This window comes from Poeciliopsis prolifica, unplaced genomic scaffold (genome assembly GCF_027474105.1).
Source record: "Poeciliopsis prolifica strain line A6 unplaced genomic scaffold, Auburn_PproV2 SCAFFOLD001, whole genome shotgun sequence".
In the NCBI taxonomy this organism is placed as follows: domain Eukaryota; kingdom Metazoa; phylum Chordata; class Actinopteri; order Cyprinodontiformes; family Poeciliidae; genus Poeciliopsis; species Poeciliopsis prolifica.
In genome coordinates, this window is record NW_026562376.1 from 13,778,279 (window position 1) to 13,805,463 (window position 27,185).

Sequence of the window (27,185 nt, forward strand, 5' to 3'; positions counted from 1 at the left end):
ACAACAAATTTCTGACATTTAACATAATATAATTAGCCTACCTGTAATGAGTGTTAACAATAACAAAAACACAGTAAGCCTCTCTACTGGTTCGCCAACTCTGGGTACTGCAACAAAACTCCACATTAGTCTCAGAACACAACCACCACTATTGTTCAGAAAGGAACTGGACCCGATGACCCACCACAGTAGAGTTTCTGACAGACTGTGTGGAATCTGCAGTTCTTCCTCCTTTTATAGGCAACCAGTAGGGGGCGCCAAAAAAAACACTCATCACAGGACAACCATAAAACCCATACTAGCAGAATTTAAACTGAACCATTTCAACTATGTTACATATGGTCAGTTGAGTTTTGAACCATTTGGAGCTTATGAGGGGATTTCTGAGGAAGACTGTGAAGGAGAGAGCTGCAGTAGTCCAGACAGGAAGTGACAAAACTGTGGACAAGGATGCCAGCAGTGAAGGCAGCTGATATTACATAGGTAGAAGTTGACAGACGTGGTGACATTAATGACGTGGGATTTGAAGGATAGTGCCCTGCCAAGGACAAGGTCACTATTACATCCCCGAGAGGGAGGTTGAAAACAAATAAGGCATTGATTCAATTGGAAAACTATGTTAGTCAATCCTTACTAAAGTGATGTGAATCCTAAAGACTTAAAATTTGTTCTAAAACCCATTTATTTTGGCTCACTTGATTTCAATTGCTTGTTATTGACTGAGTTATTGTGATTAAAAATATCACCATGGTAATGTCAAGGGGACAGCATCAACAATTTCAAAATTCAGATTTTAAGTAAAATTCCAGTAAGCTTCAGGGGGACAGAAGGAGCTGGACCAGGAACTGCAGAAGGTAAATTATTTGTCTGTCCATTTTTATTATTTGACTTTATGAACAAGAAAATGTCAAATTTTGAAAAGAGATCTGTTTCTTCTACTTTAACTGCCAAAGTAAACATTAACAGCAGTTAGTTGAAAAGCCATACACTTGGTAGAGTAACAGAACAATTTAGGGGAAGAAGGAGACGTCTAAAATGTCTTTCAGAAGCACTGCAAAATATAAAGAAATAAGAATTAAAAAAAAAAATAAGAAAAGTAATACATTAGTTTCAGAGAATTTAAACCATACCTCAGATGTTTACAGAGGAAGTCACTGTTTTTATTTCTCACAAAAAAATACACTCATGCCTTTTAGTTATCCTTTCCTGAAAAGAAAATGTTTGGTGTTTTTGATAGATTGTGTGTGGGTGGATGTGTCTATATAATTCAGGTCTTTCCACCAAGTCAAGTTATTTATCATGTTAAACAGAACTGTTATCATTCAAAATTTACTGTTGTGGTTGGTTGTTAATATCTATTTAATTTGGACAAGCTTTGATTTTTAAATATCCTCTTCAGATAATATGTCATGTTCAATCACTGCAACATTTTTTTGTTTCATTGTTTTATTTGTGAGGGGGGAAAAATCGAACTACAGTCATTGAAATTGTTCATAAACTTTGGTGATGACAAAGACAGTGCTGACAGAAGGAATTATTATTCAACATTAATTTTCAAAAGATTTTTGTTACTAATTTTTAAATATTACATCAACAAATATATTTTTAAGATGTAGTTATTTGGTTCATTTATTCAAGTAAAGTCAATTTTTTTTCTGTACCTTAAAGCAATGGTGAAAGATGACCCTTGGGTTGGGACCTGGAGGCCCCACAGGCCGAGAGCTCTCATAGCTGCACAGTATGGGACTCCTGGTCCTAAATATGTATTAGCTGGTCTAACAGGTGAGAATACAATGTACATTTAACATGACTTGCAGTTATGAATTTTATAGTTTAGGAGTTAGACGTTTTTTGAATTTTATTATTTGTTTTCTTTTCTTTTGTCCCAATTCAAGGTGCAAATAACCATGACGTAACAAAACCTACAGCACCAGCGTACTCCATAGCTGCCCGTCCCAAAATTACAAATGTCGACTGTTCCCCTGGACCCAAGTACTTTATCCCCCCCAATATAACCAGATTTGGCAAAGATGGGACACCGGCATTTTCAATTCATGGTCGTCCAAAGCCCTTTGCAATGTTCCGTACTCCTGGACCCGGTGAGTTAGGGCTGTCGCAAAACACAACAACCTGTTTAAAAAGCACATGCAAAATATATTTTTGTTCACTCTAAAGAGTTTTTTTTCATCTCTTTCTCTAATTGTCTTTGGTATTTTAGCACAATACTATCCAGAGAATGCAAAAAAAACTTTGTTCAGATCCATCCCTTCATTTACTCTCTCTGGGAGACACAGCGATATTGCTAAAAGCCAAACTCCAGGTGAGAATGGAATTTGCTATTTGCATCATCACTGTATTTGTACTGAAAAAGTAACTACATTTTAAACAGTGTTGGGAAAAAGTATTTGCCTCTTACAAATTTCCTGTTTTGGGGTGAATTAGGGGGATTCTTAAATGTTTCACATAATCTTTAAAATTTTATAGTCAGATAATTATCTCTTCTTCTTTTAGGTCCAGCTTCCTACAAACTCCCTGGTATAATTGGTACAAAAGAAATAACAACCCCTTCGTCTCCCTCCTACACACTCATGGGCCGCACTCAAAAAGGATCTTTTTTCGAGGACCTTACAAAGGTAAAAAAGAACAGTCCCTGAAACTGATCAAACTGCCAGATTTACTATTGTTTTCTTGAACTTTGGCTTCCCTTTTCAGACTCCAGGTCCTGCTGCCTACAATCCTGCAGACCCATATTACTCCAGGTTTAAACCTCCACAGTGTTCAATGAAAGGTCGCAATTTCCTTCCTGACAAAAGTGCACAAACACCAGGTCCAGGAGCATACTATCCAGAGAGGGTAAGTAACATTTCTTGTACAAGAAACAAAGCTGAAATCCAAAGCTTCCTAACACATTTTCTTTCTTCTTTACAGACAAACTTTATAAAACCAAAAGCTCCCAGCGTAACCTTTGGAATTCATCATTCACCATACACAGTCCCCTTTATCGTAAACATGGATGGTTTCTTCTAAAGAGCTGAGTTAAATAAAACTCAAGAAGCAAAGCACAAGATAAATGTGATCATGTTACTCCTTTAGCTTTATTTTTTAAAGCAAATTGTCTGAGTTATTAATAATGCAATAACTTTACTTTGCATTGCCATTGATTTGCTCTCAATATTAATGCATGCTGGTATCTGAAAAGGCCTAAGAATTTAGCTGATGAAACACAATTTCAGTTTAACACTTCTTGAAACTGTTACAGAGTGATTGTTTTATTATTTTAAGCACTTCTGAATTAGCAATTTTCAGTCTACCTCCATAGATTATTAGTAAAGGTTATTTTCTTTTGTTTTAAGTTACCCTATTACTTGCAATTAATGAAATGTTTTTTTTTTTTTTTTTTTTTTACTGAAAACAATTCCTGATCCTCTTGGATTTCTGAAAAGGAGTGCATGCATTTCACATGTTTGTTATTGTAGAACATAGCTTACATATGTGCAGAATATTTGTTTACATTTAAAACAAAACAATCTTGTTTTAGCAAAAATGTCGACAAAATGTGTTTTCTAACTTCTGAAAAACAAACAAAAAAATGGCACAATTTGCCATAAAGAGTGTCAGTGGATTCATCAATGTTTTTCTATTGTTTGCTATTTTCTGCACAGTGGAATGACTTTTGAGACACCTTTTAGTCTCAAGAAGTTGAAGTAATCCCCTAATCATGACTTCATCAAGTCAAATGTGTGCTTGTATTGGAATTCAACAGATACTGGAATGGAATTACTGTCATGTTTGCCATTTCAGAAAAAAATGTTTATTTTCTTTTTTTTACAAAGTCATTAGCTGTAGATTAATTTAACAGCTAAATTTACCCTCCAGAAGTACTGGAGAGGGACAAGTGTTTTTCAGGTCTGGAAATAAAACAAAAAAAACAACACAAAAATCCAGTGAAAGCCTGAAATCTCACGTTATTAAAGAGAGACTGATGTAAAATGTCATGCGTAGCTTAAGCGACACTATTATGAACTCACAGTTACTTGGGGAAGAAGGATGTTCTTCAGTCTGGACCGCAAAAGAAGGTGAGTGGTTCACGACAAATTGAGCAATGTTGTTCAACATTATCATTTTTGCACTGGTTTCTGCATGCTAGTGTAAATGTCCTTTAGAAAAGGCTGATTGCTGATGGTCAGTATTTCACATTTCTTTGGAGCCACGTCGCAAAATCAATAAAATGAAGTACAAATAGGAACACTTTCAAGCATTTTTAAAATAAAGTTTTTGTTGGGCATATTTAATGTAGTTCAATATGTATGGCTCATCAAAGATAGGGCATGAAACACACTTAGTAGGTATGTCGCTGTACTATTTAGTAGTTCATAATAGAAGGATGCTAAATAAAAGATAAGCTAGTGTCTTTCAGTTACATTAATAGGACAACCTCAAGTCAAGTTGAGTATAAAGATTGAAATTTTCAGCTAATTTATACTGAAAAATTGAAACCTTGTCTTTGAAAGAATTGTCCAGATGGGGGAAAAAACATGCAATTATGAGACCATAAGGTGGTATCATTCTACATTAGACAATTTAAATGGCAGATATACTGTGGCATGTCTGTCATATAAATTGGGATTATTTCTGATGATTTCATTATGGTAATAAGTCAGACTATCATTACTTTAACCGTTACTAAATTGTGAACATCCAGGAAAAACAAACAAACCCCCCAAAATAAACTTTTTTGATATAAAATTTTTATAAAAATTTTAATAATTTTCTACTCACTTACTTACTGAATAATTTATTTTCAGTTTTGTCTGTTTGCAGCAGCGAGGTCCTTTTAAAAAAATAAGACTTAAGGACCCAAGGGGCCAACATCAGAAGACTCGATTTGCCTGTTCTTTAATGCTTTAATTTTCTTTAATTAATCCTTAAATTCATGATTTATTTCTCAATAAAATATTGTTAATCACGTCCCACTCTGTAACCCTAAGCGTTATTTTGCTCTTCATAAGTTTCGAAACGTTCATTTACCATCATAAAGTTTTGTCTTCATCAAATTTTGTTGCGTTATCGTCAGGCATTTGTATGGACTTCTCTCCCCAGCTGAGGACGACAACATGGCGATCTCCTTGCGCCTGGGTCGTCAGGGAGTTTTATTTGGTTTCAGGTTGTCTCAGTTCAACAAATGTTCGTGGCCCAGACAGCCATGTCAGGACCGTGTGAGATATTTCTTTCAGTCGCCATGGGTGCTCGGTGAGTGTTGAGGAGTAAACGTATGCTTAACCATTGTCCTTTCTGTGATGACATTTGCTGCTAGCGTCATTTGGTGTTTTCAGTTGTCAGCTGTGTTTGGGATAATTTTGTTATAATCTGGTCAGGCGTCATGTTATCCACAATTTTGAGAATTATGATAGTGGTGTTTGACCACTAGCTGTCTTGCCCTACTTTTATGACGGCAAGCTACCATATCTTTAGCCTAGCTTTTAGCATGTCACCTCTTATGTTTTTTGTTGAAACATGTTAGATTTCTGACTTTCTTGTGTGTTCATGTCATACTACATGTCTTTTGGATTTCATATTTGAAAAAAAAAAAAAAAACTTTGTGTTTTCACTATCTGTTCACTTAAATGTTTTGTGTTGTTGTCAGGAATTGTCAGTTAGGAACACTTTATTATTTTGCAAATTTGACCGTTCAGGTTTTTTTTTTTATTTCTCATGCGGCTTATATATTCTTGTTATTTTGAGAGTATAATGATTTTAATGCATTACATGCAATGCCTTTAGGCTATTATGTGCCGTGATTTACCAACATTTTAGAATAGTAGGACACTGTCGTGATCAATTACCATTTCTCCGGATATTTGTTTTTGCGCTGTACTAAGAGAGTGAATTCAGCGTCTTGTCCGAATGGTTTTTCTTTTCGTATTTATGACGCTTTCTGCAAACAAGTTTCCCCAACACAACTACAGTTTGTGTAGTTGTCCCCTTCTAACTACACAACTGTTTCTAGACATTTCTCTTTAAATAAAGCATTTGTTGATTTATATACTGTAAACTCAATAGGATGGGATCATGATTTTAATGTACATCTATATAAATGTACAGTGTCTATATTTCTATGGTGCCCTACAATTTGTATCAGAAATGGACAATGAAGAGAACTTTCTTTGTCAGAGGTTACATTTAAAAATGTAAAACCAGTTGAATGCAATTATAAGATGAAGTAAGCTTATTAAATTGAGGTATAAGAATCCAGGCTTCATTTTGCCTGTTTGCAGTACACATACATGTATGGATGGAAATTTTGTATGTTGCACCACTGCTATCCAGTAGATGGCATTGGTTATCTATATTTTGGTGCTTCCTTTAAAGGGGGTTATTAGGTAAAATCCACTTATTTGAGGATGTTTTTATTGATATAATGTTATTCCCTCATCAAAGACCCAAATGGAGTGTTGGTTTGTTGCTTATTCTTTCATGCATGTTTGATAAATACTTAAATCTACACTGGTAGCCATTTGGGAGTGCCTAAACACTTGCTGAAATTTCTTATAAGTCACATTTGCTCTATGTACAGCATTTTTATGACAACTGAAGGTAATATAGTCACTTGGTGGTGCAATTGGATGACCCTGGAAGATGCATAATGCTGCCCCTTTAGTGACTGCTAGTATTTAATAATTTTTAACTGAGCAATTTCTGCAAGTTATTTTTCTACCTTTTTGTAGAAGTTACTAAACTTGAGAGCTTACAGCTCCCATAATTCAAACATCTATCCTTTTCAAGTGTATTTTTGAAATGTCCAGCTGAGATTAATTGAGTCCCAACATGGAAAACAAACATAAGAAAAGCAGAGACAAGAAAGACAAGTTGTTAAAATGAGAAGAATCTCCCCATCACACTGCTGAGAGCCAGATGACCTCTTGGCATCTGGCTCAATGTTGTCTCGGACATTGGTCTAAAGACCAATGAAGGAGGAAGAAAACCTCTTTATTTTTGATACAGTTGGTGCCAGGGACATTGTTAGACATTGACCTGCTGCTGCACATCTTTCACTGTTGTGCTATCACTTTTCCTCTGCTTTGCAGCTGTGGATGTTGTGTTGACCTACTCAGCTTTGGTTACAGCCCAAACATTCTACCTTTAGGCTGTTTACTGCTGTGTACTCAGTTTAGTGTAACATCTGTGTTGCTTTTTTCATTGCTTAGTGTCTTTGCAAAAAACTGTTTTCTTCTTTCTCTCCTCTAGGTGTCAGTCCACTCAAAGTACAAATGCCAGCCCTTTCACCCACCATGGAAGAGGGAAACATAGTCAAATGGTTGAAGAAAGAAGGTAAAGGGGACACATGTTTACATTGTTCTTTTGTCTTATGTTACTGGAAATAAAAAGTATATTAATTTGCTAAAAAAAAAAAAAAAAAAATTCTTTCTTTTGCCGCAAACCTTTTAAAATGTAGCATTAGCTCCTGGTTGTTGTTTTTTTTAACAAAGACCCAGCTTTTATACTTCTCATAATTAAAAACCATATGCAGAACTTGTGTATGAGTTAATGACTCATATAAATTAATCAATGATTAATTTAATACAAGTTTAAGCAGTGGAGCAGTTCCTTAATTGGCTCAAAGAGTCAGAGGACTCACTGATGTGCACTGCTTAGCAACCCATCATGGCCGGGTGCTGTAGCCAGGCTTTTGCTCATCTGGGGTCAGCATACTGTGCTCTGATTTGCTGCTCTGCTGGGTTCATTGCCATCTATTTTTGGGTACAAGGCTGTATATTTACAATAATGCTTAAGCAAAAGAAGAGGACAGACATTTCCTATCATAAAGGTAGTAGATCTCAGTAAAGGGTTTTGATGTATTTCAAAGAATGATGGTTACTTCAAATCCTAATTGAAAAAAAAAATTACATGTAAAAAGTTTGCTCATTCGTGAACTGCTTTTTATTTTGTCCAGAAATATATATGTTTAATTTTTTTTATTTCCTGTGTTTTCCGGTAGAGTAGAGGTTATAAGGCTCCAAGCTTCTTGTTGAATCTTAAATACTGCACATCACATCAAACCCAAAGGGTCATAGGTTGTTAATGACTCATATAAATCCAATCACTGCTTGGTCTTGGGGGCCTTTAAACTCAATACTTCTTGGATGTTTCATCCCTCCTCCTTATATTTTCATTCATTCTTTATTTCACACACTGAGAACTCAGGTAATGGCCTGAGGTGACAGATTTTTTTTTTTCCATTACACCCACCCTGCTGCAAATTCAAAGCCCCACAGCCCCTGACGTATTAATGCAACGTATTTAAGCACTATAAGTTTTTCTAACTGAACCATTCTTCAGTATGTAGTTACTAACCTTTATGCTTAACCCTTAAGAAATAACTTCTTGCTGTCTTGTTGGCCTGGAAGTTTAAAAAAGTCCCAGGTCAAGACTTTCAGAAATGGTGTCTAATATAAAATTCAAGAGTTTGAATTAAATCAGACACTTTAAATTTAAGATGTTATAGTAATGATTTTTAAAAAATAAGTTTTGATGCAAACATCATTACTGATATTGTTTTGTCTTTTATGCACATCTTTTCACTTGATACGTCTTCATTTTTTTGTACTACATGTAAAACAAACTTTTTAAAATGATCGTCCTTATTGATTATTGAGTAATATATTCCATCTCCTGAACAGGTGAGATTGGGGGGATTTTGACTTGTTCCTTTAAAGTTAGGGAGACCTCTAATCTCAGACCTGCTATATATCCCAGTCTATTTGCATACAATTTAAAATTCAAATTACTGTACATTTTTTTGTTTTTGCCTTTTTTGGAATTATGTTTCTCTCTTTTAGCTTTACGTGTGTTGAGGCAGTAAGCAAAGCGCTTGTCAAGAGTAATTAAAAATCCCACCAATGATTACTATTCATATATTCCAGTCACAGCACAAGTGATTCATCTGCACTTCAGCTTAGTTCACAACCGTTTAATAATGAAAATGTTTGATAATTGGATGCGTATTAATGTGTCTTTTGAAAGATCTCAAATATGATTCTTTTTTTAACAGGTGAAACAGTGGAAGCAGGCGATGCCCTTTGCGAAATAGAGACCGACAAGGCAGTGGTTACTATGGAATCAAATGATGATGGGGTTTTGGCAAAAATACTGGTAAGATGATTAGACATGAATTTAACATCATGGAAACTTGAGAACTGAGATTAGTTTTGTCATGTAACTTTGGTTTGGAGTTTATTCATATCCACGCAAGATATAGTGCTATTTATTCCTTTTCTTGTTTTATTCCTTTCCCTAATTGGGAATGCTAATTGGCTGCAGTTGTATGATCTGCTTCTCCTAAACAGAGAGAGGCAAAAGCATTGACATAGTGAATTCACTGACGAATGTTTCCTGCCATCCCCCCAGTGTGTTTATTTGTTGTTAGAATTTTTAATAAGCTGCCAGAGATGGAGCAATCAGATGTTAATCAGTGGGACTCCACCACTTGTTTGTCCGTCTTCAGAGAAAAATAACTTTATTTTTCCTCCCCTCTTCTGTCAGTTCCTGCATGTGTAGACAAAAACATCATGGATTTTTGTCATTGTTCAATCTGTATCTTTTTCTGTTCATGTAATCTTGGATTCATAGGCATGCTCTGTTAAATGAATCTTTTAAAGTCCGTTTTCACAACAAATGCACATCAAAAATATTCCCACTAGTTCTCTTTTAGTAACTTTACATGGTGTTTTTTTTTTTTTTTATGCCATTCCTGTTCATGTCTTAGCCACAGTGGGGCTAAGATAGTTTCCATAGCAACCACCCAAGAATTGGGGGTAGGGGCTTTAGCTGGCAAAGAAAGATGGTCTGCTTTAGAAGAGCTCCAAGTTCTTTTTTTACTTGCTGTGTGACAGTGTGTGAGTGATATTAACTGCAGATCTAGACAGCATTTGGCATATTTTTGAATGTTTACATGGTTTTGCATTTTGGATTAGAGCATATTAGCCAGTAGCAGTGTCAATGTGGCCCACTAAGCACCCAGTAGGTTTTTAATTTAAAGGCAAGCATAATTACTTGCCTGTGGCCAAATTTCTTTCCAGGGTGCAGTAGACAGAGAAATTGGACTCAGAAAGGATTTTTTTTTTAAATGAAGGTTTTGAAGTGCTATCACTGTCTATTACAAAACAAGTAAGGACAAATTCACAGTTTAACACATTCCTCCCAGAAAACAGGTAACAGTGAAATAATGCGTACTAATCATTATATTGAAATGATACAAGCAGATCAGTGTCTGTCTTGTGTTTCACTGAAAACTGGGGAAATGTCTTGAATCTGAAAGTCGGCCCCTGGTGTTATGAGTTACTGACTTGAAGACATGACACAAGTTTGAACAATTATACCTTAGTGTGCACATTAGGCATAATATGAAGAAAAATTGAGTGGAATTATTTCAAATCAATCTAATAAATAGTATTCTTTTGTCACTGGATGGAGTTACTAAATTCTTGTTCAACTAGTATTGGAATAATTGTGGTTATTTTTTTTTTACATAGTCAAGGAGCCTTAATGTGAAGTTTCACATTGACATCCATTCAGACATATACTTTTTATAAAGATTTCAGCTATCAGGTAGAGGTTGTTTTGTGTGGTTTTGACATTTTGATTGTAAGAAATTGCACTGAAACGGGAAAGTGTCACCACTACAAAGAAGGGAGCCACAGTCCTGTGTCTGTCACGCTCTATTGATGAGAGCCAGACATCAACTCACTTGCGAGAAACACAGTCCCTCATGATTTGCTAGCATTCATGTACACGTCTACTTGAAATCCACCCTCCTTTTGGAAATAAAGAACAGGGGGGAAAATAAGCTGAAAAACTGTCCAAAGGCTAAAGATATTTTTGGTGAACCTGCCATTATTTTTTTATTATGCTTAAACCTCCTAATTGTACCTGTATTTGCAGACAAACGTGACAAATTGATTTAGGAAATAGAAGATTTTACAAGTATTATTGTAACAAGTTAAATGAACAATTTGTTGAAATTAAACCTGCTTTTACCCATCTGTTAGAGGTTTGTGTGAACCTTTGTTGTGCTACCACAATAATTGGATGCATTAGTGTTGTTAAACATAATTATTGGTGTATTAAAAATTTTTCAGATAGTTTTTTCCCAAGAGCTTTATTGAGCTCTTCAGAGCCCTGACATACACATTTGCATGACATCTGCAGCCATTTGATGGCAGTGTTGAGTCCCACAATGCTGCAGTGTTGATTTCTTTAATGAGGAAAATATAAACAGATACTGATGATCGAAGTAAAAAATGTTTAACAGAAATTGACAAATTGAAACTGTTTTTAGCCTGTCAAATTTACATGCTGGAATAATAATTGAATACTTCTTAACAAGCTTTACAGACTCTACGTGCCCCCTTTTTTTTAAATCAGTCAACTTTGTTAATCGCAGTATATTGATTTGTAATTGTTCAATATGCAGTTATTAACAAAACACAGTGGTTATTGGTTGCACAAAGATATCTACATCGGAATCTGAAGAGACATTTCACATAGAACTGTTATTTTTCTTGAACAGCTGTTGTGGAAAATCTATTTCTTTGATTTATCTCTATGGAAATGTACATATTGCTGTGTTTCCCAAAGAGACCCTTATGGTTACCCTAATCTATCACCCCCTGCTTCTCAAGACAGGTGCTGCTGTGATGCTAAACTTGGAAAAACCAGACAGATTACACCCTTGCACATACAGACATGCACATGGGGAAAAAAAGCAGGTGGGGGTGGGGTAACACTTACTATTTATGTGAGAGAAATGTAAGAAATTGGAGTTAAAAATACCCAAGTTAATATTTACAAAGTGGATCTTTTCATCTATTTTTTTTAAGTTACATCATTAAACCTTATTCTGATAATTTACTTTTTGACAACAGATACACAGAGCTTTAACTTTGGAGTAACACTAGCTGGCATAGTTGATCTGATTGACCGCAACAACAAAACAGTGTACATAGATGAAGAATACTATGGTGTTCTTAAAACGGCTAACGCAACTTGACTCACTTGAAAAACAAGCTTGTTTCAACCTTAAGAATTTTGAAGCAATTTGTTGAGTAAATAATTTCCACATTTTTAAGTACTACCATTTTATCTAATCTTCAGTGTGATAAAAGGATTTACCATATTGTGAATAAATCCTTACCCTCTGCATTTTTTTTATCCAAAACTATCAGAGAGAAGGTAAAAAAAGGCATAAAGTCCAGGCCAGTTTGATTTCTAAATAGTACAAATCCTGCACAATTCTCCTAAACCTCCAATACCCCCTTTACTTAGAAAGCCCAGCCTCTGACCGAATCTGTGTTAATTTCATTATTATGTACGATTTATTTTTCTGTTATTTTTTTGCTTTGTGCATTGTCTTTTTTGATAACCTCAAACTAAATTTGAGATATTTATGACGTCAGGAATAAATTACTTGGCTAAAGTGTTGATGACATAGTTGTTATTTTTGAAAATGAGTGCTTAAATGTGTAAAACAGCAGTGCTCAGTGCGACTCAGACATACAAGTTTATATAAATGATGCTGTTGGACAGCCGTGTCGCTTAAGCATAATCGTGCAACTCAGGTGTTCTCCTCATTCTGATGTTACTTCCAGTTTGGTGGGTTGGTCATTGGAGTTATGCTTTTGAATTCACAAGCTCATTTGAATAGTACTCTGTCGGTTTTATGGTTTCCTTAGTCACCTTTTATTGTTTTTGTATGTTGTTGCTAAGTTCAAACTATAATCGTTTTTTGATAAAATGGTATTCCTTTCTGTTTCTTTTCCCGTTCCTATTTTGCTTTGATTCACATCTTGACAAGCAGCTTGCTGAGGGAGTATCTTCCAAATAGTGATAAAGTGCAACCTGCCAAACGTTCTGTTGTGCCAAACCTTCAGTTAGATGGATCTATATTTGAGAAACAGTGTCCTGTGTAGCTTGGGGAGACCAACAAAAGGCTTGTATTGGATTTGGGTTACTGTGTAATAAGATAATCAATGGTTAACAGCATAGAGGAGCATAGCAATGCTCACAGGCACTGCAGTGTAGTCAGGTTTTCCACTGGAATTATACAGTAAAATAATAAAAGTAGTAAAGGCGATGAGAAAGCTTCCTCATAATTGATTAAATCAAACACTTTAATCATCGAGAATGGGTAGTAACTAACTTTTTAACTTCCATTAATTCATTTTTTATCATTTTTTTGCACATTTATACAAGAGTCCTTAACCTTTGTTCTACTTTTCATGGATTCAGTTTTAAAATGATTGAACCTGATGACTCTGTGTTATTGTCTAAGCGCCTGCCTCACCCTCTGTTGCAGATGGAAGAGGGCAGTCGCAATGTCCGCCTTGGTACTCTCATTGCTCTTATGGTTGAAGAAGGGCAGGATTGGAAGCAGGTTGAGATCCCCCCTCCAGTTGCTGCGTCACCAGCCGCAGCTCCATCTGCTTCAGATCCTGGCGCTCCTTCAACTTTAACACCTGCTGCTCCATCTCCAAGCTCTCTGCCAAAACCAGTCACATCTGGGCCGTGAGTGTCACTTTTTTATCTTTTGATTTGTTCAAATCAAACGTATCCAGTGTTGGGTTTAGGAAGGTTTTAAATATTAGGATTAGGATTATTTGAAGTCTAGCATTTATTTAGTTGTTACAGACCAGATTTGTGTGTTTGAACAGTGAAGATCTTTTTTCGCTGTAAAAGCACTTGTACCTTGCAGACTCTGTCATGCAAAAAGTTTTCTTGATAACACTGTCTACTCTGTGAGCCATGCAAACTCTGTGCACATTTTCCATGCACAGGATTTCATAGTCAAGTGTAGAGATTGCCTACTTTTCTTGGGATAAATTTCTTTATTCCCACAATCCTAATGGATACTAGCAGGTTTTTTGAGCTAGTTGGGTGCCTGATATTTTTTTTTTCTCCATTAGGGCAACCTCGACAGTCCTTTTGGGACTGGGAACTCAGTCATTTTAACTGGGTTCACTGACTTTCAACCTCACAGTTTTCTGTGCCATATGTGCACACTGCCAAAGAAATTGATCTTTCCTTTGAGTCCATGTTGAGTACGTGCTTTGAGGAGCACGTGTCTGAAGCAGTCTGATTAAACAGACTGATCAGACACTTCACTGGATCTCAGAAAGACGAGGAGAGGATTTGTCAAACTGACACCAAATGCTGAACCAATAGATAGTGGGTGTGAGAATTTTTTGGGGGGCCTTAAGACAGACGTGATTCAAAAAGAAAAAAAAAATACTAGCTTAAAGCTGACTGGGACATTTTTTACCTCACTTATGCTGACAAAAATGGAAACTAAAACTAAGATGGTATGTGGGCTGCTTTGGAGGTACTTTTCTACCTTTGTAGACTCAGTGTTTTCTTTTTTTATCCTAAATTCACATTGAACTGAAAGACTTTTTTTTTTCCTTTTCTTTAGTTGCACTTTCCCAATAATGTCTTTAAATATATCTAAGACATGTTATCTAAAGTTTAAAAGCTTAGTTATGAACTCCTTTCTATGTGTTTTTAACACCATTCTCAACACATTCTTCCAAACAGGTTACGTTTGAGTCCAGCAGCAAGACACATTTTGGACACCCATGGTATTGACCCAAAGTTGGCCACACCTACAGGGCCACGAGGACTGATCACTAAAGAGTGAGTGATTGGATGGTTTTACATTAAGATCTACTATAAGTTTTGTACTGTTTTCCTCAATAATATCTAAGATGGCAGATATACAAAGGGTGGAAGGCAGACTTGGACAGATTGGTGCTTCATTTGGAAAGACAGAAAGCAGGAAAAGGCCACAGGACCAAACTGAAAGGGCAAGAACCAGCGGAGTAAAAATACTGAGAGGTTTTTGTTCTTGCACCATAGTTCAGTGATGTTGGGGAATCAGTAACAGGCCAGGACTTTCCATCCTCCCTGGCTGCTAACTCATCAAAGCCTCACAACTGCATCTCAATACATTAGAAAAACCATAGAAAATCTCTATTTCAGTCACTGAAATCAAAATGTGAAACTAAGATATTACATACATACAAGGCAATATATGCACTGCCTTATATGTAAGGCGATATACATCAAAACACACCTGATACTTGTCCTATGCAGTGCTTCTACACTGTCATTGTTGTATTCTTACATTTGTAAGAATACAACATTTGTGAGAATAAGGTGGTTGAGACCTTTAAGTGTTTTCGCTCGGTTCTGGATCGAATTCACTGAGGAGAAAGCTGCGCACACACAGATGCACACACTCGCAAACGGCTACCTGCCATCACTGGAGACCTGACTGAATCCTCTTGCTGCTCTCCCAACAGCCTGCTGGGGAATCTCATTACGGAACTTCTGTTGCCGTAGCGACCCAGTCTCTAAGCTCCGTGGTGACCATGGAAACACGGACAATATGTTCTCAGGTGTACAGAGGAAAATAACTAGCACATCATTTTGAAATGAACATTTTATAGTTAGTTGAGAATTTAGCATCATGTTTGGTTTTGTTGTGAAAAACATGTGCTTATTTAATTGTGCTGGTGTTTATTTGGTGGCAGATGAAATAAATCCCCCAAAACTTCTATTTGCTCAGATAAGAATATTACTTGCAATTTAAAAAGAAAATATTTGTTCTCTTTTCTTCATCCTTTTCTAGACAATTAATTGAAAGGTTTTGATGGCTTTATTGCTGAAATAGACCCCAGATAATTAGTCACTATTTCACAGCAAGGTTTTATTGAGAAACTTGTTTCCAGCTGATGCCCTCATTGAAACATGTTTATACTTGAATGACTTCAACATCTTGCAAAGATGTTTGCCTTCTCAAACATGTATTTGACATTTGACAACTAGTGTCATCAAGTCCTTTACAGGTATAGAGACATAGTTCTTAAATAATGGCATGATGTTTATTATAGACTAGGCAATTCTAAAAATCCCTTTAAAAATGAATAAAATGAGGTTAAGAATCATGTGTTCTTTAATTTGACCTTGTCAAGCAAATAATAGAAAGTGGTTTGGTTGTTCTTGTTTTTTTTATGGTAAACCACACAGATGGTTTGTTGGCTAAAGCAAAACCTACATGCTACTCTTTTAGTCACAAATTAAAATAAAATGTGATTCCTACATGGCACATAAGGCAAATAAAAGTAGTTATTTAAATTAAAGAACAGGCACTGTGCTGGATAAAATAAGATAAATCCAAACTTTGTTCCCTTCTATTGGTTTCATTGTTTTCTTCGATATAAGCTTACTCTGTGGGGCCATTAGAAGACAGTATATTTCGACACACTTCTTTCTTTTGAGAATTTTTGCATTTCAGAGGTCCTTTGTTCCCTTTTTAATATTCAAGTCACCTTCCCCTTCTCTTTCAGAAGTTCTTTTGCCTTGGCTGTCAGTAGAGGTTCCACTGAATCATCTGCACAAAACAGATCAGCGGTGCTATTATTGAGCTGCACTGAATTTCTTAAAGAACATTTCTGAAATGTATTTTTTTGTTTTGTTCAGTTATTTCAGCTTATGAAATAACTGGATAGCAATCAGCTTAGCTTGGAGATTTCTAATTTGCCTCCACAAACAAATCTAACAGAAAGACAGGAGCCAAGAGTGATTAGAAAAAGTAGTTGACTGAATGATGAGCAAAAGTGAGATTTGAGCCCCAGGCAGTCCTAGCAGCACGGTAAAGCCAGGAGCAGCTGGTCCAAACAAAAGGCTGCCTACATATGGGTAGGTGGATCACAAGCCAGTGAACTGGAACCAGAGATCTCAAAACACACCTGATACTTGTCCTATCCAGTGCTTCTGCAATTCAGACAAAAACAAGTAAATTAAAGAACAGCTTTAAGGCAGATTTGCTCGCATTAAATAATGGTTATCTTTGTAAGTTCTGCCTCTGTCTCTGCTCTGTGCTCTGTAGTGTTTATAAAAGCTCAGTTTTTTTTTTTTTTTTTTTCACTATCTAGTGAAATGGTTACAGTAAAGAAAATCAGTGTTTTTCATTTCAGTTGAAGAATAATATCAACAAGAAAATTCAGTTTAAACTTAAAATTAAAACTCGAGTCAGCTGGAAAATCTCTTGACCAAAGAATTTTAACTTGGGTGTTAAAAATAATTAGTCTACTATATTTTCCTGTGGCATGTTACTGGTTGATTTGGGAAGTCTTTGACTCTAAGAAGGATAATAAAATGAAGGTATTGAATGAGGTTGTGGTTGTGAACAGGACATGATTCTCATGACATCCTTCCACTCAGAAACGACCTAAGGTTACCTTTTTTTTTTTTTTTTTTAACCTGACCCAAACAAAAACCAATACAGTTTCTTCTACGCCAGGTGGATGGTACAAGACAAAGATCTGAGGATATTAAATAAATCTTTTTTAAACTGAAACAAGGAGAAAAGCATTTGTGAAAATGAACGTATTTAAGTCATTCACTAATTAAAGTTTAGCTTTCATTATAAAATTTGGTATCCAATTGCATGAAATATTGTAGGTTTTATGAGGAATTTATTTCTTTATGCTTTTATGACCAACTTGAACTGAAAGTCATGTGTGGGACCGCATAGTTCCACTTTAGGCAAAACCCAAGAAATTTAACAAATTTAGATTTTTAATTATTATTGTTATATTATTTATTAATTTATTTATTTTGATTTTGCTGGAAAAAGGTGTTTTTAGATGATTAGCTTAACTTGTTTTACATCTTTCTGTGTATTCTTGTATTTTGTTTATTTTCATTGTTTTCTGTTTCCAAGAGATGCACTGAATCTTTTAAAAAAGTCCCCAACCCCAAAAACTGCACCAGGTACCATTACGACAGCAGCTCCGAGTCCTGCCCCCACCCCAGCAATTTCACCTCCACCTCCAGGCAACAGACCCAACATCCCTCCAATATCTGTACCTGGAAAACCAGGAGCACCAGTGAGCACTTTTTTTTTTTTTTCCTGACCAAATTTTCTAATCACATGTAAAACTCTTTTGAATTGTATGCAAGTTTTAATTTTGTTTCAGAAATTATATATTCACACATCTAGCCTTTCTGAAATATATTTGTCTCGTCATTCATGTGTTCATCCAATTCATTCCACTTGTCATCGTCAGGGAAGTTTCACTGAGATCCCTGCCACGAATATTCGCAGAGTGATTGCTCAAAGACTGACCGAGTCCAAGACTACAATCCCACATGCGTATGCTTCCATAGACTGTGACATGGCTGCTGTCATGAAGCTCCGCAAAGACCTTGCCAAAGGTAAAAACCCACAGCTTAAAGTGATCATGTGTGCACCCATTCATCCATTTCCTTACACCCTTGTCCCTAATGGGGTCGAGAGGGGTGCTGGTACCAGCGAGACATTTCGGGCGAGAGGTGGGGTAGAGTCCATCGCAGGGCATTACACAGACAGGACAAACAACCATGCATGCACACATCCGTACCCAAGGAGAATTTAGAGAAAAACATGACCTAGCAGTCATGTTTTTAGACTGTGGGAGAACCTACACATGCACAAGGAGAACATGGAACATGTTCTATTTTCCATAGACACATGTTTCTGTCCCTGAGGTGAATGTTGGTAAATTCTTATGGGTTCCATTTGCTTGAAGATGAGCATTTCAAGGTTTTCACATGACCGCTTTTTCATGCATTTATAGATCCGGAGACGTTAAGTTCATCTGGCTCCAAAACATCACTCTTCTCTAGCTCAGAGAAACCGTTCTTGTTCATAAAACTAACTTTAGTGTTGTATGCAGTGATATCTGTAACAGACATTACCAAACCTTGCTCAGATGGTATTGTAAGTAGACCTGAAAACAAATGACAAAAGTCTGAGGCCTTCTGAATGTGAACAGGAACTAGCAAGTTCCTCTTTGCGCAATGAAAAATGATCCTGTAAATTCTCAAACTGATTTTTAAAGTGGTCAGTGTGACATTAGAAATTATGAGTTAGGTGTTGAAGTGAATATGCATGACTATGAAGATTTTAAAATGGTTGAAACAGGACTCCAACCTGATGCTTGAGGTTGGATTAGGACGTTTTCATCAGTGTATTTTTCTGTGCAATAAAAAAACAGTTAATATCTCCTACAGCCACTAATATGTGTATTGGTATACAGTCTATATGAAGCAATAACAGCTCAATATTTTATTAACGCTACAAGGAGTTTGTCTGTCCCAGCTTGAAGGCTTAATGATATACTTCTCATATTTTGGCACTCAAGTATTTTATTTCCTCAGGTCTACATCCATTCTTGACAACAGTTATTTCACAAACTGTTACTCCTTGTGCAACAGAAACCAGTGGTGAATGCTTTCAACATCCATGAGGGTGTGAAGGAAGGTCAACTCCAGGTCAAACTAACTGGAACTTTTTTCATGTATCAAATCTTCGACACATTAGGAGTTAAATCATTCATTACCTACTTTGATCTGATAGACCTTTCTCGTTGAAATGGTAAAAGTTATTTTTGCAGGGTGCCGGGGGTTGTGGGTTGCACCTATCACGTAATTGGCTTCATTTAGCTTAACTTTGCCTTAGTGTCAAACAAACACCACGTCTCTATTGGTGCTGTGTGTATGGTGGGGGAAATGAGACGCCCATTCCAGACCTATTAGCAAGGCTGTGTGTGTACTGAGGGATTCTCTGGCCCCGGTTGTTTTTGTGGCCCCTCATTGTTCAGGAGCAACGTGATTTCACGGTTAGCTCATTAATCATCCCGCTCACAGCATTCATAACTGTCTGGGGCTGCACTTTTGGACACTAGTTAGAGTTGGCAGGTAGTTGCCAGTCCAAACCCGTCTGTCTCACTGGTGTCTAACACAGAGAAATGGTGCAAGTTCTGTTGACTTAGCCTTTCAGAGAAATGTTGGCTCTAATACTTTTGAAGTCTCATCTGCAATACCCATATTTTTCTCTCCCCTTAATTCTCTATTGTGATTGATAAGGGCAGTTTGAATTAGCGGATCTGATTCCCTTCTTGTTGTTCAGAAACATACATAAGGTTATAAAAAATGTTTATGTTTTATGATAATTAGCACACAATTCTATTTTCTTTTCCATCAGTTCATTTTGTTACTTCTCATACCCCTCCAACACTGATAATTTTTCTTACTAAGTGAAGTGAATTATGTTTACATAATTCAGTTGCTTTCTGTTTGTATTTTCAGATCAAATCAAAGTGTCTGTCAATGATTTTATTATCAAAGCAGCTGCTGTTACACTTAGAGTGAGTATTCCACTTCTTTAGTTACTGTTGTTTATTCACTGTGACAATGTGAATATATATATATATATATATATATATATATATATATATATATATATATATATATATATATATATATATATATATAATATGCCTGCTTGACGCTATGCTTTGACTAGTGCTAGAGTTTAGCACATGATTAAAATACTTCTTTAGATCAGCTTCTGCTGAAGACTAAAATATCTCTCCCTAGTTGACCTAAATATGCATTTTTTACGTGCCGTCACACTTGATTAAACTTTTAACATGGATCTTCTGCTGTGAAACAGGAATGAAAACAGGGTTTGTTAAACATAAGTGCTTATGAAGCAGCTGCAGCTCAACTGTAGCAACTTTGTGCACAGATTTCCCAGTGAGGTAGTAAGCGCATGGATCCCCTCCAGACTTGCAAATGAATGTTTTCAAGTCATTTGGACATCTTATAGTTAGGGTTGACCGGTACTCTGTGTATGTCAGTGTAATTTTAAGCAAGTTCCGCTCATGCTGCCAAATTCACCTTAGATCAGTCAGTTCAGAGCTTAGGCAAATAGCATCTAAGGATGTCAAAGACTGTGATCTTAGTAAGTGATCTATCCTTGTCTGTGGTTTGTGGATTTGGATTACTTCCCAGAGAGGCTATTAGATCAAGGTTCCAAACTCCACAAATTGCAATTTAAGGAGTTTGGAAACTGGATGAAGCCTAAGCCTTTTTTTTTTTTTTTTTTCCGGAGACATTTCTAAGCTCTGTCTGCTGAATTTAATATTATTCTTTTTAGAAAGAATAATGTTGGTATTATGTATTTTGATAGTGTGCTAGTTTTTTATTTGATCATTCTCTAGTGACAACGTTTGATCCCACTCACACACTACATCAAAATTGTATTTTCCCCCAGGAAATGCCAGAAGTAAATGTGACGTGGTCTGGTGATGGACCTCATCCACTAGATTCTATCCATATTTCAGTCGCTGTGGCTACTGACAGGGGCCTCATCACACCAATCATCAGGGATGCTGCTAGCAAAGGAGTGCAGGAGATCTCAGCTACTGCTAAGGTATGAAAGTAGCTGAGACAAATTGATAGCTAGAAATAGTTTCCTACATGAGATTCTGTAGAGGTCTATGCAAGAATATTGCAACCTTAAAGTCTGCAGAAAACTGATGACTTCAACCCAATATCTGACAGATATTGGAGAAAAATCTAAATATTAAATGAACTGTGAAGTTAATTATGTTTTATTGTCCAACATGGGTGTAGTCGTTTTCTAAAATGTCTAAGCATCAAACATGACTATTTCCAAGAAGTTATATTCTTTTGTAATGTATCTATACTGACAGTAACTATGCCTGCTTGTTCTGCTTTCTTCATTAACAAGAAATTCAACCAAATAAGTTAAGTTCTATATTTCATCTTGAGTCTTAAAACATTATAAAATCAGTAACGAAACAAAATCAAACTGGTTAAGTCATAGTCAGACCCATAGTAGAAGGATGAGTTAGAAAATAACAGTTGTTATTCACATATACTTAGGAGTAAATGGTTCTTTTTTTAGACAGTTAAACAACTTAACTAAAACTATGTACTGACAGACAACTGATCAAAAAACTATATTTCTAGATCTAGATATGAATATATTAAATAGAATTTGAAAAGAAAAAACAGAAGTTGTTTAGCAATGCAAAAACTGAGGTAACTGTTGTGAGTTAAAGCATAACCCAAGCTTTGTTAATTTCTTTCTCATACAAAATGAGAAACTTTCGCTTTCTGTGTCGTGTAACATATATACAGTGAAATTTAAAAGAAGAAAATATCTTGGTGTTTACCAAGTGTTACTGTTTTGCTTAGATCTCTTCTACAAAGGTCTAATGGTTGTGAAATGCATCTAAATGGTTGATGTCTAGATCTGATAAAGATCGCACCAATAAAAACAAGAATTTGGTCAGTGATGTTTTCAGTGATGCGCTGTGTTGTTGCATCAGTTGGAGCAGGTGTACTGTGAAGTTTATTTGCTTGCTACCACATTGTCTGTAGTGATTTGAACATTTTAATATCAGAAAAAGACAAGCCTGCACAAATGCTGGATATTCAAAACGATCTAGTTCTGATCAGAAAATATGCTTCATATACTTTTTAAATCATAACTTAGCTGAGCTTAACTCCATTTTTTGAGAGCTGAGTTCAAATTCACTAGCCGTGTGATTATTACCATTTTGGAAGTATCATTATTTCTTTTAAACAAAACATGTCTGAAAACATGAAGTAGAGTAGAAAAGCTCAAAAAGAAACACATTATCCCCCAACCTCAGAACATTTAACTGATTAGAAAGTTACTGACATCTGTTAGTCTAGCGATGTGGGAGTACAGCGAGAGCCATTATCCACAAATGGAGAAAACAGGCAACAGCTGTGAACGTTCCCAGGAGTGCTTGGCCTACCAAAATTACTTCAAAGAATGCCTAAATAACTCACTGAGAAATAAAGCACTGTGGACCTCGGTTACATATTAAGCATAAGTTATTGAGTCAACAATAAGAAAAACAGGGGTCGGGGTTTGCAAGGTGAACACTAGTGCAGGCTAAAATAGGTGTTTCATCTTTACTAAAAACATATTGATGGTCCCCAAGACTTATGGGATTTTTTTTTATTTTTAATTGAGATACAGGTGGGACTAATTGGAGTATTCTGTCACATCTGGTTTAAGAATGTGACCCTAAACATTGTGGTGGTATGATGGCATGGGGATGCTTTCCTGTTGTCGAACATAGATTGTTTGCCATAGCGGAACTATTATTTCTGGTCTCTACTAGAAAATCTTTAAGGAGAATCTCTGTTCATTGTTTAAAAGCTTTAAATCGTTTAGTGGGTTATTGGAACAGAACAATAACAAGTTCATCTTTAAATTTGCTCAAAAAATACCAAAATAAAGATTCTGGGGAGGTTTAGGCCCAAGTGGGGCTTGAATCCAAAGGGCAATGTGTCATTAAAGAGCACATTGTTCATGCGTTGTTTTCTGAGCTTTCGACTGGTGCAGTCAGTCATGAAGATTAAGCTCAAATGCACCATGCCAAAGATGGAGTTCTGGTGTATACCTCTTTAAAAATCCTGCTCTGTCTAAAGCAGTAGCTTTTGCATATTTGTCACAGGACGTATCATTTTTGGTTTCAAATGTAAACTATTGTTTGTTTTGTTTCTGAAATGGAGCCTACATGACATGACATATGTTCACAGGTGTTGGCCCAGAAAGCTCGAGATGGTAAACTACTGCCTGAGGAGTACCAGGGAGGCTCATTCAGGTAAACTGAGTTATAGGGAAAAAAGAGTAGCATATATTAAAGTGACATTTTCTCATGGTTTATAAAGTTTTTAGTGGAACTGAGTCAATTCAGTTTTGTCTCAAAATTGTCCATTTTAGAGTAACATCACTCTCACATTTTCTTCTGCATATCAACAAGATCATAGCTTTCCTTGAACGTGACCATAATTAGCTTTTATACCTTTTTTCTGTCAGTACATTATACCTATTTTACATTTCATGTGGTTTTGAACTGAATGTGGTATTGGGTGACAACTTATGGTGTTTTCAATTCCACAACTGTTATCATTTTTTTCCTACTCATTTCAGTTAAGGGTGTCATTTACACATTAATGGGGTTTCTGTGTCAAACTTGAACATTGAATCAGTGCAGAGATGTTGCTCTCTTTGTCCTGCTGAAGATATATTAGTGTTTGCTCTTTATATTAATTTTATTTCTTCCTCAGAGCAAAAACTCTCATTAAGCCAAACAGCTTAGTGGCCTCTGGTCAGACTTATTAAACTGTGTATGGTGGAATTCTGCTGCTGTCTTGTTTTTGACTGCTTAGTGTTCTATTTGGAATATAAAATGAGAAAACAGGCATCATCATGTCCTTTCTTATGTGTTTTTAATGCTTTATTTGACATCTAACATGAAATATGTCTTTTCCCTTATTTTTTCATCTACTACATTCCCTCCAGTATATCTAACCTAGGCATGTTCGGAATCACTGGTTTCAGCGCCGTGATCAACCCTCCTCAGGCTTGCATCCTCGCTGTTGGCACCTCCAGGACTGAGCTGCAACTGAATGAAGTTGACCAGACGCTACACAAGCAACAGCTGATGACAGTTACTTTGTCCAGTGACGGTCGGCTCGTGGATGATGAATTAGCCTCTCGATTTCTTGATAAATTCCGTGCCAACCTTGAACAACCGCAGCGTATGGCCCTTGCCTGAATGAAAAAGATTACTTTGAAGTGGAAAGTTCACAATAAAAATTCTTAAAAGAAAGCCCAGCTCATGTTTTCACAACTAAAGAGCTCTTAAGTAGTGGATTAGCAATATTGCCTCATTTTAAGCTTACAAGGTGGTGTCATTCATATTGTAAGCTGAATGATTACCACCTGGTAAAAGTGAACTTCTGATTCAGTTCGGCACAAAAATGGCAGTGATTTAACGTCAAAACAAAAGTGTGTCCCAAATACTGGTAAACAGGCAGCCAATCTACCACACAAGCAATGTAAATAAAATGCTCAGTCAATAATGCATCTGCAAATGGTCCAATCTAAACATTAACATTTTCAATATTTATCAACAGAACATATATGGCAACGCAGTTTGCCATAGATGCCATAAATCCATCTGAACAAATTGTTACTAAATTTACAAACATATTAAGTTGTTAATGTTAATATTATTTCCTTTATTTAAAATAATTGTCGCTGACAAATTCTTGAAGTCCAAATGTAATTACATTTATGTTTTGGTGTCTTGATGTGTCAATAAAACACTGTTCAACCTTCTTTGTTTTGTTTAGTTTTTTTTTTTTTTTTAACAACTTTGACAAAGAACTCAGACTAGAGATGTGTTTGCCCACTTCAAGTTTAATGGAATCTATGCAATTCATTATGTAATTAGCTAATTAAGATAATTTGCTGGGCTCAGTGGACAGTGGTCCGTTTTAGCTACCAGATGTATTTCTTCTGTAACCACTGGCAGAGCAGATGTTTGGTAATGTCAGTATCTGCTTCAGTTTGTTGAAGCACATCAAAACAAGATATGATCTATAGACAAACATCAGAAATAGCTAAAATGTATATCCTTTATATATACTGTAATTATTGTTTGCAAAGGATTTTGTTTTGATGTATAGGGTGCCATAAGCGGTTCCAATTATTAGAACAAGGGATCAGTTAAGCATCTTTGACTTAATGGCTGGACTCTTGTTTTATTTGTTCTCATAATATATATAGGGTTAATGTTTTTTTTTAATTCAAATGATAAATTAGCTAAGGCAAGTTATGCAGGGAACAATGGTGGAGGAATTCCTTTATTTTAAGTGGTTGAAGTGATTAGATTGGGCAACAACTAATAATTTTTCAAATGTTTTCCTATGTTTCTGCTGCCCTTGAAGCACTTTGGGTCTAAGAAGCAACATTTTGTTCTATGGTTTCTGTGGTGTTGGTTTGAAATTCATCAAACCGACATGGACATTGACAAGGGCATTTTAGGGGAGTTTTGGGAGAGTGATATTAACAATTGCCAGATACCAGTTATTTTCTACAACATGAAGAAAGTTGCATGATGTTAGTGAGAAAAAAAGCTAATCTGTCCAATTACAAATTAGGAGTGAACAAAACTTTAGGGTCTCAAAAAAGGTCTTTGCCCTCTTGAGCTTTTAACGGTTTGTCATGTTACACCATTGTGTGATTACTATGAATGGTGAATTGTATTACAGGCCATCTTCACTCTGATCCTCCTAAATTAAATCCAGTGCAATTAAGTGATAATTAGGAATCAGTCTCCACGTGTGTAATTTTACCTCTACAAATACAGCTGTTCTCTGAAAACCTCAAGTTGGCTACAGAATAATACAAGCAGAACAATTTAAACACCTCCCCAATTTGAATCTAATAGAGTATCTGTAAAGGTAGCTAAAGAATAATAATTAGATAAATATATATTGGAGTGTGTGTGTAATGTAAATTTTGAGGATTGAGGCAGATGGGCAAGGATTTTGAAGTAATAATGATACACTTGGTCATAAATCACATCTGATCATCTCTGCTGAGCCCCACTCTGGCTGATCTCTTCCTTCATCTTCAGGCATCTTCTTCTCATTGAATATAAATGTGTTATATCACTGTGAGCTGCCTCATAAACCTGCTGCTACTTTTGACTATTCATCCTGATGCACCATCTGCCAGAAAGAAATAGGGTGGTTACACAAATCAACTTGCAAGCAGTTCACAGATGCATAATTTTGGTGCTGCTTAAAATGGTTGAAGCAATGTGCAGGAGCTCCAGTCAGAGCAAATAAAATGGCAGGAAGTAAAACAAAAACAGGTATCCATGATGTTTGCGTGTGTTTAAGATCAATATTTTTTTTGTAAAATCAGATTGCAGATCTGCTTTATTTCAGCAATAAACAATTCGTGTGAGGAGGCATGAATGTTTAATGAACATATGTTAACATATTTGAAGACAGGACAATTTGCCTAATTTTTCACTCCTTGTTGAGCAGTGTAATATCAGCATGTGGTGTCCTTAAAATCAAATAATTGCAGAACAATGTTATTTTCAGTTCATACATTCAGGGTAGGTAAATGTTTGGGTAGGTAAATCCTCAGGATGGTGAAATCATGGTATCAGGGCACATTTTTGCTGTTTCAATTTACTATCTCTTGCCAGAGTGGCTGGGTTGAACAACTGAATAATACCCCTCTAAATATTTGCTAGATACTGTAGGTTTTGACATTTCCTTTGGCTGCTATGTCGCAGTATGACATTTACTTCAGGACGGCCTCCTGCCAATCTTTGGCCAGCAGTAGAGTTATATGTAACAGCTGGATAGGAGAGCTGCCCAGTAGAAATAATCCCCTTTGTTCACACCAGGGTGCTTTTATGAAA

The 27,185-nt window shown here is 36.1% G+C and overlaps 2 protein-coding genes across 2 annotated transcripts; both read left to right on the plus strand.

The window, feature by feature from the left end:
• Positions 1–747: 747 nt before the first annotated feature.
• Positions 748–3,077, plus strand: LOC129363418 (outer dense fiber protein 3-like). The gene is made up of 7 exons (XM_055035545.1): positions 748–854; positions 1,669–1,782; positions 1,896–2,099; positions 2,219–2,320; positions 2,512–2,633; positions 2,713–2,853; positions 2,929–3,077. The coding sequence occupies exons 2-7, from the start codon at positions 1,671–1,673 to the stop codon at positions 3,025–3,027; spliced, it is 780 nt and encodes a 259-aa protein (XP_054891520.1). The 5' UTR covers positions 748–854; positions 1,669–1,670; the 3' UTR covers positions 3,028–3,077.
• A 1,986-nt stretch (positions 3,078–5,063) lies between these two features.
• pdhx (pyruvate dehydrogenase complex component X) lies at positions 5,064–25,078 on the plus strand. The gene is made up of 11 exons (XM_055039440.1): positions 5,064–5,250; positions 7,246–7,329; positions 9,050–9,150; positions 13,352–13,560; positions 14,587–14,685; positions 17,780–17,945; positions 18,126–18,273; positions 20,188–20,246; positions 21,158–21,316; positions 23,491–23,555; positions 24,257–25,078. The coding sequence occupies exons 1-11, from the start codon at positions 5,115–5,117 to the stop codon at positions 24,510–24,512; spliced, it is 1,482 nt and encodes a 493-aa protein (XP_054895415.1). The 5' UTR covers positions 5,064–5,114; the 3' UTR covers positions 24,513–25,078.
• The last annotated feature ends 2,107 nt before the right edge of the window (positions 25,079–27,185 follow it).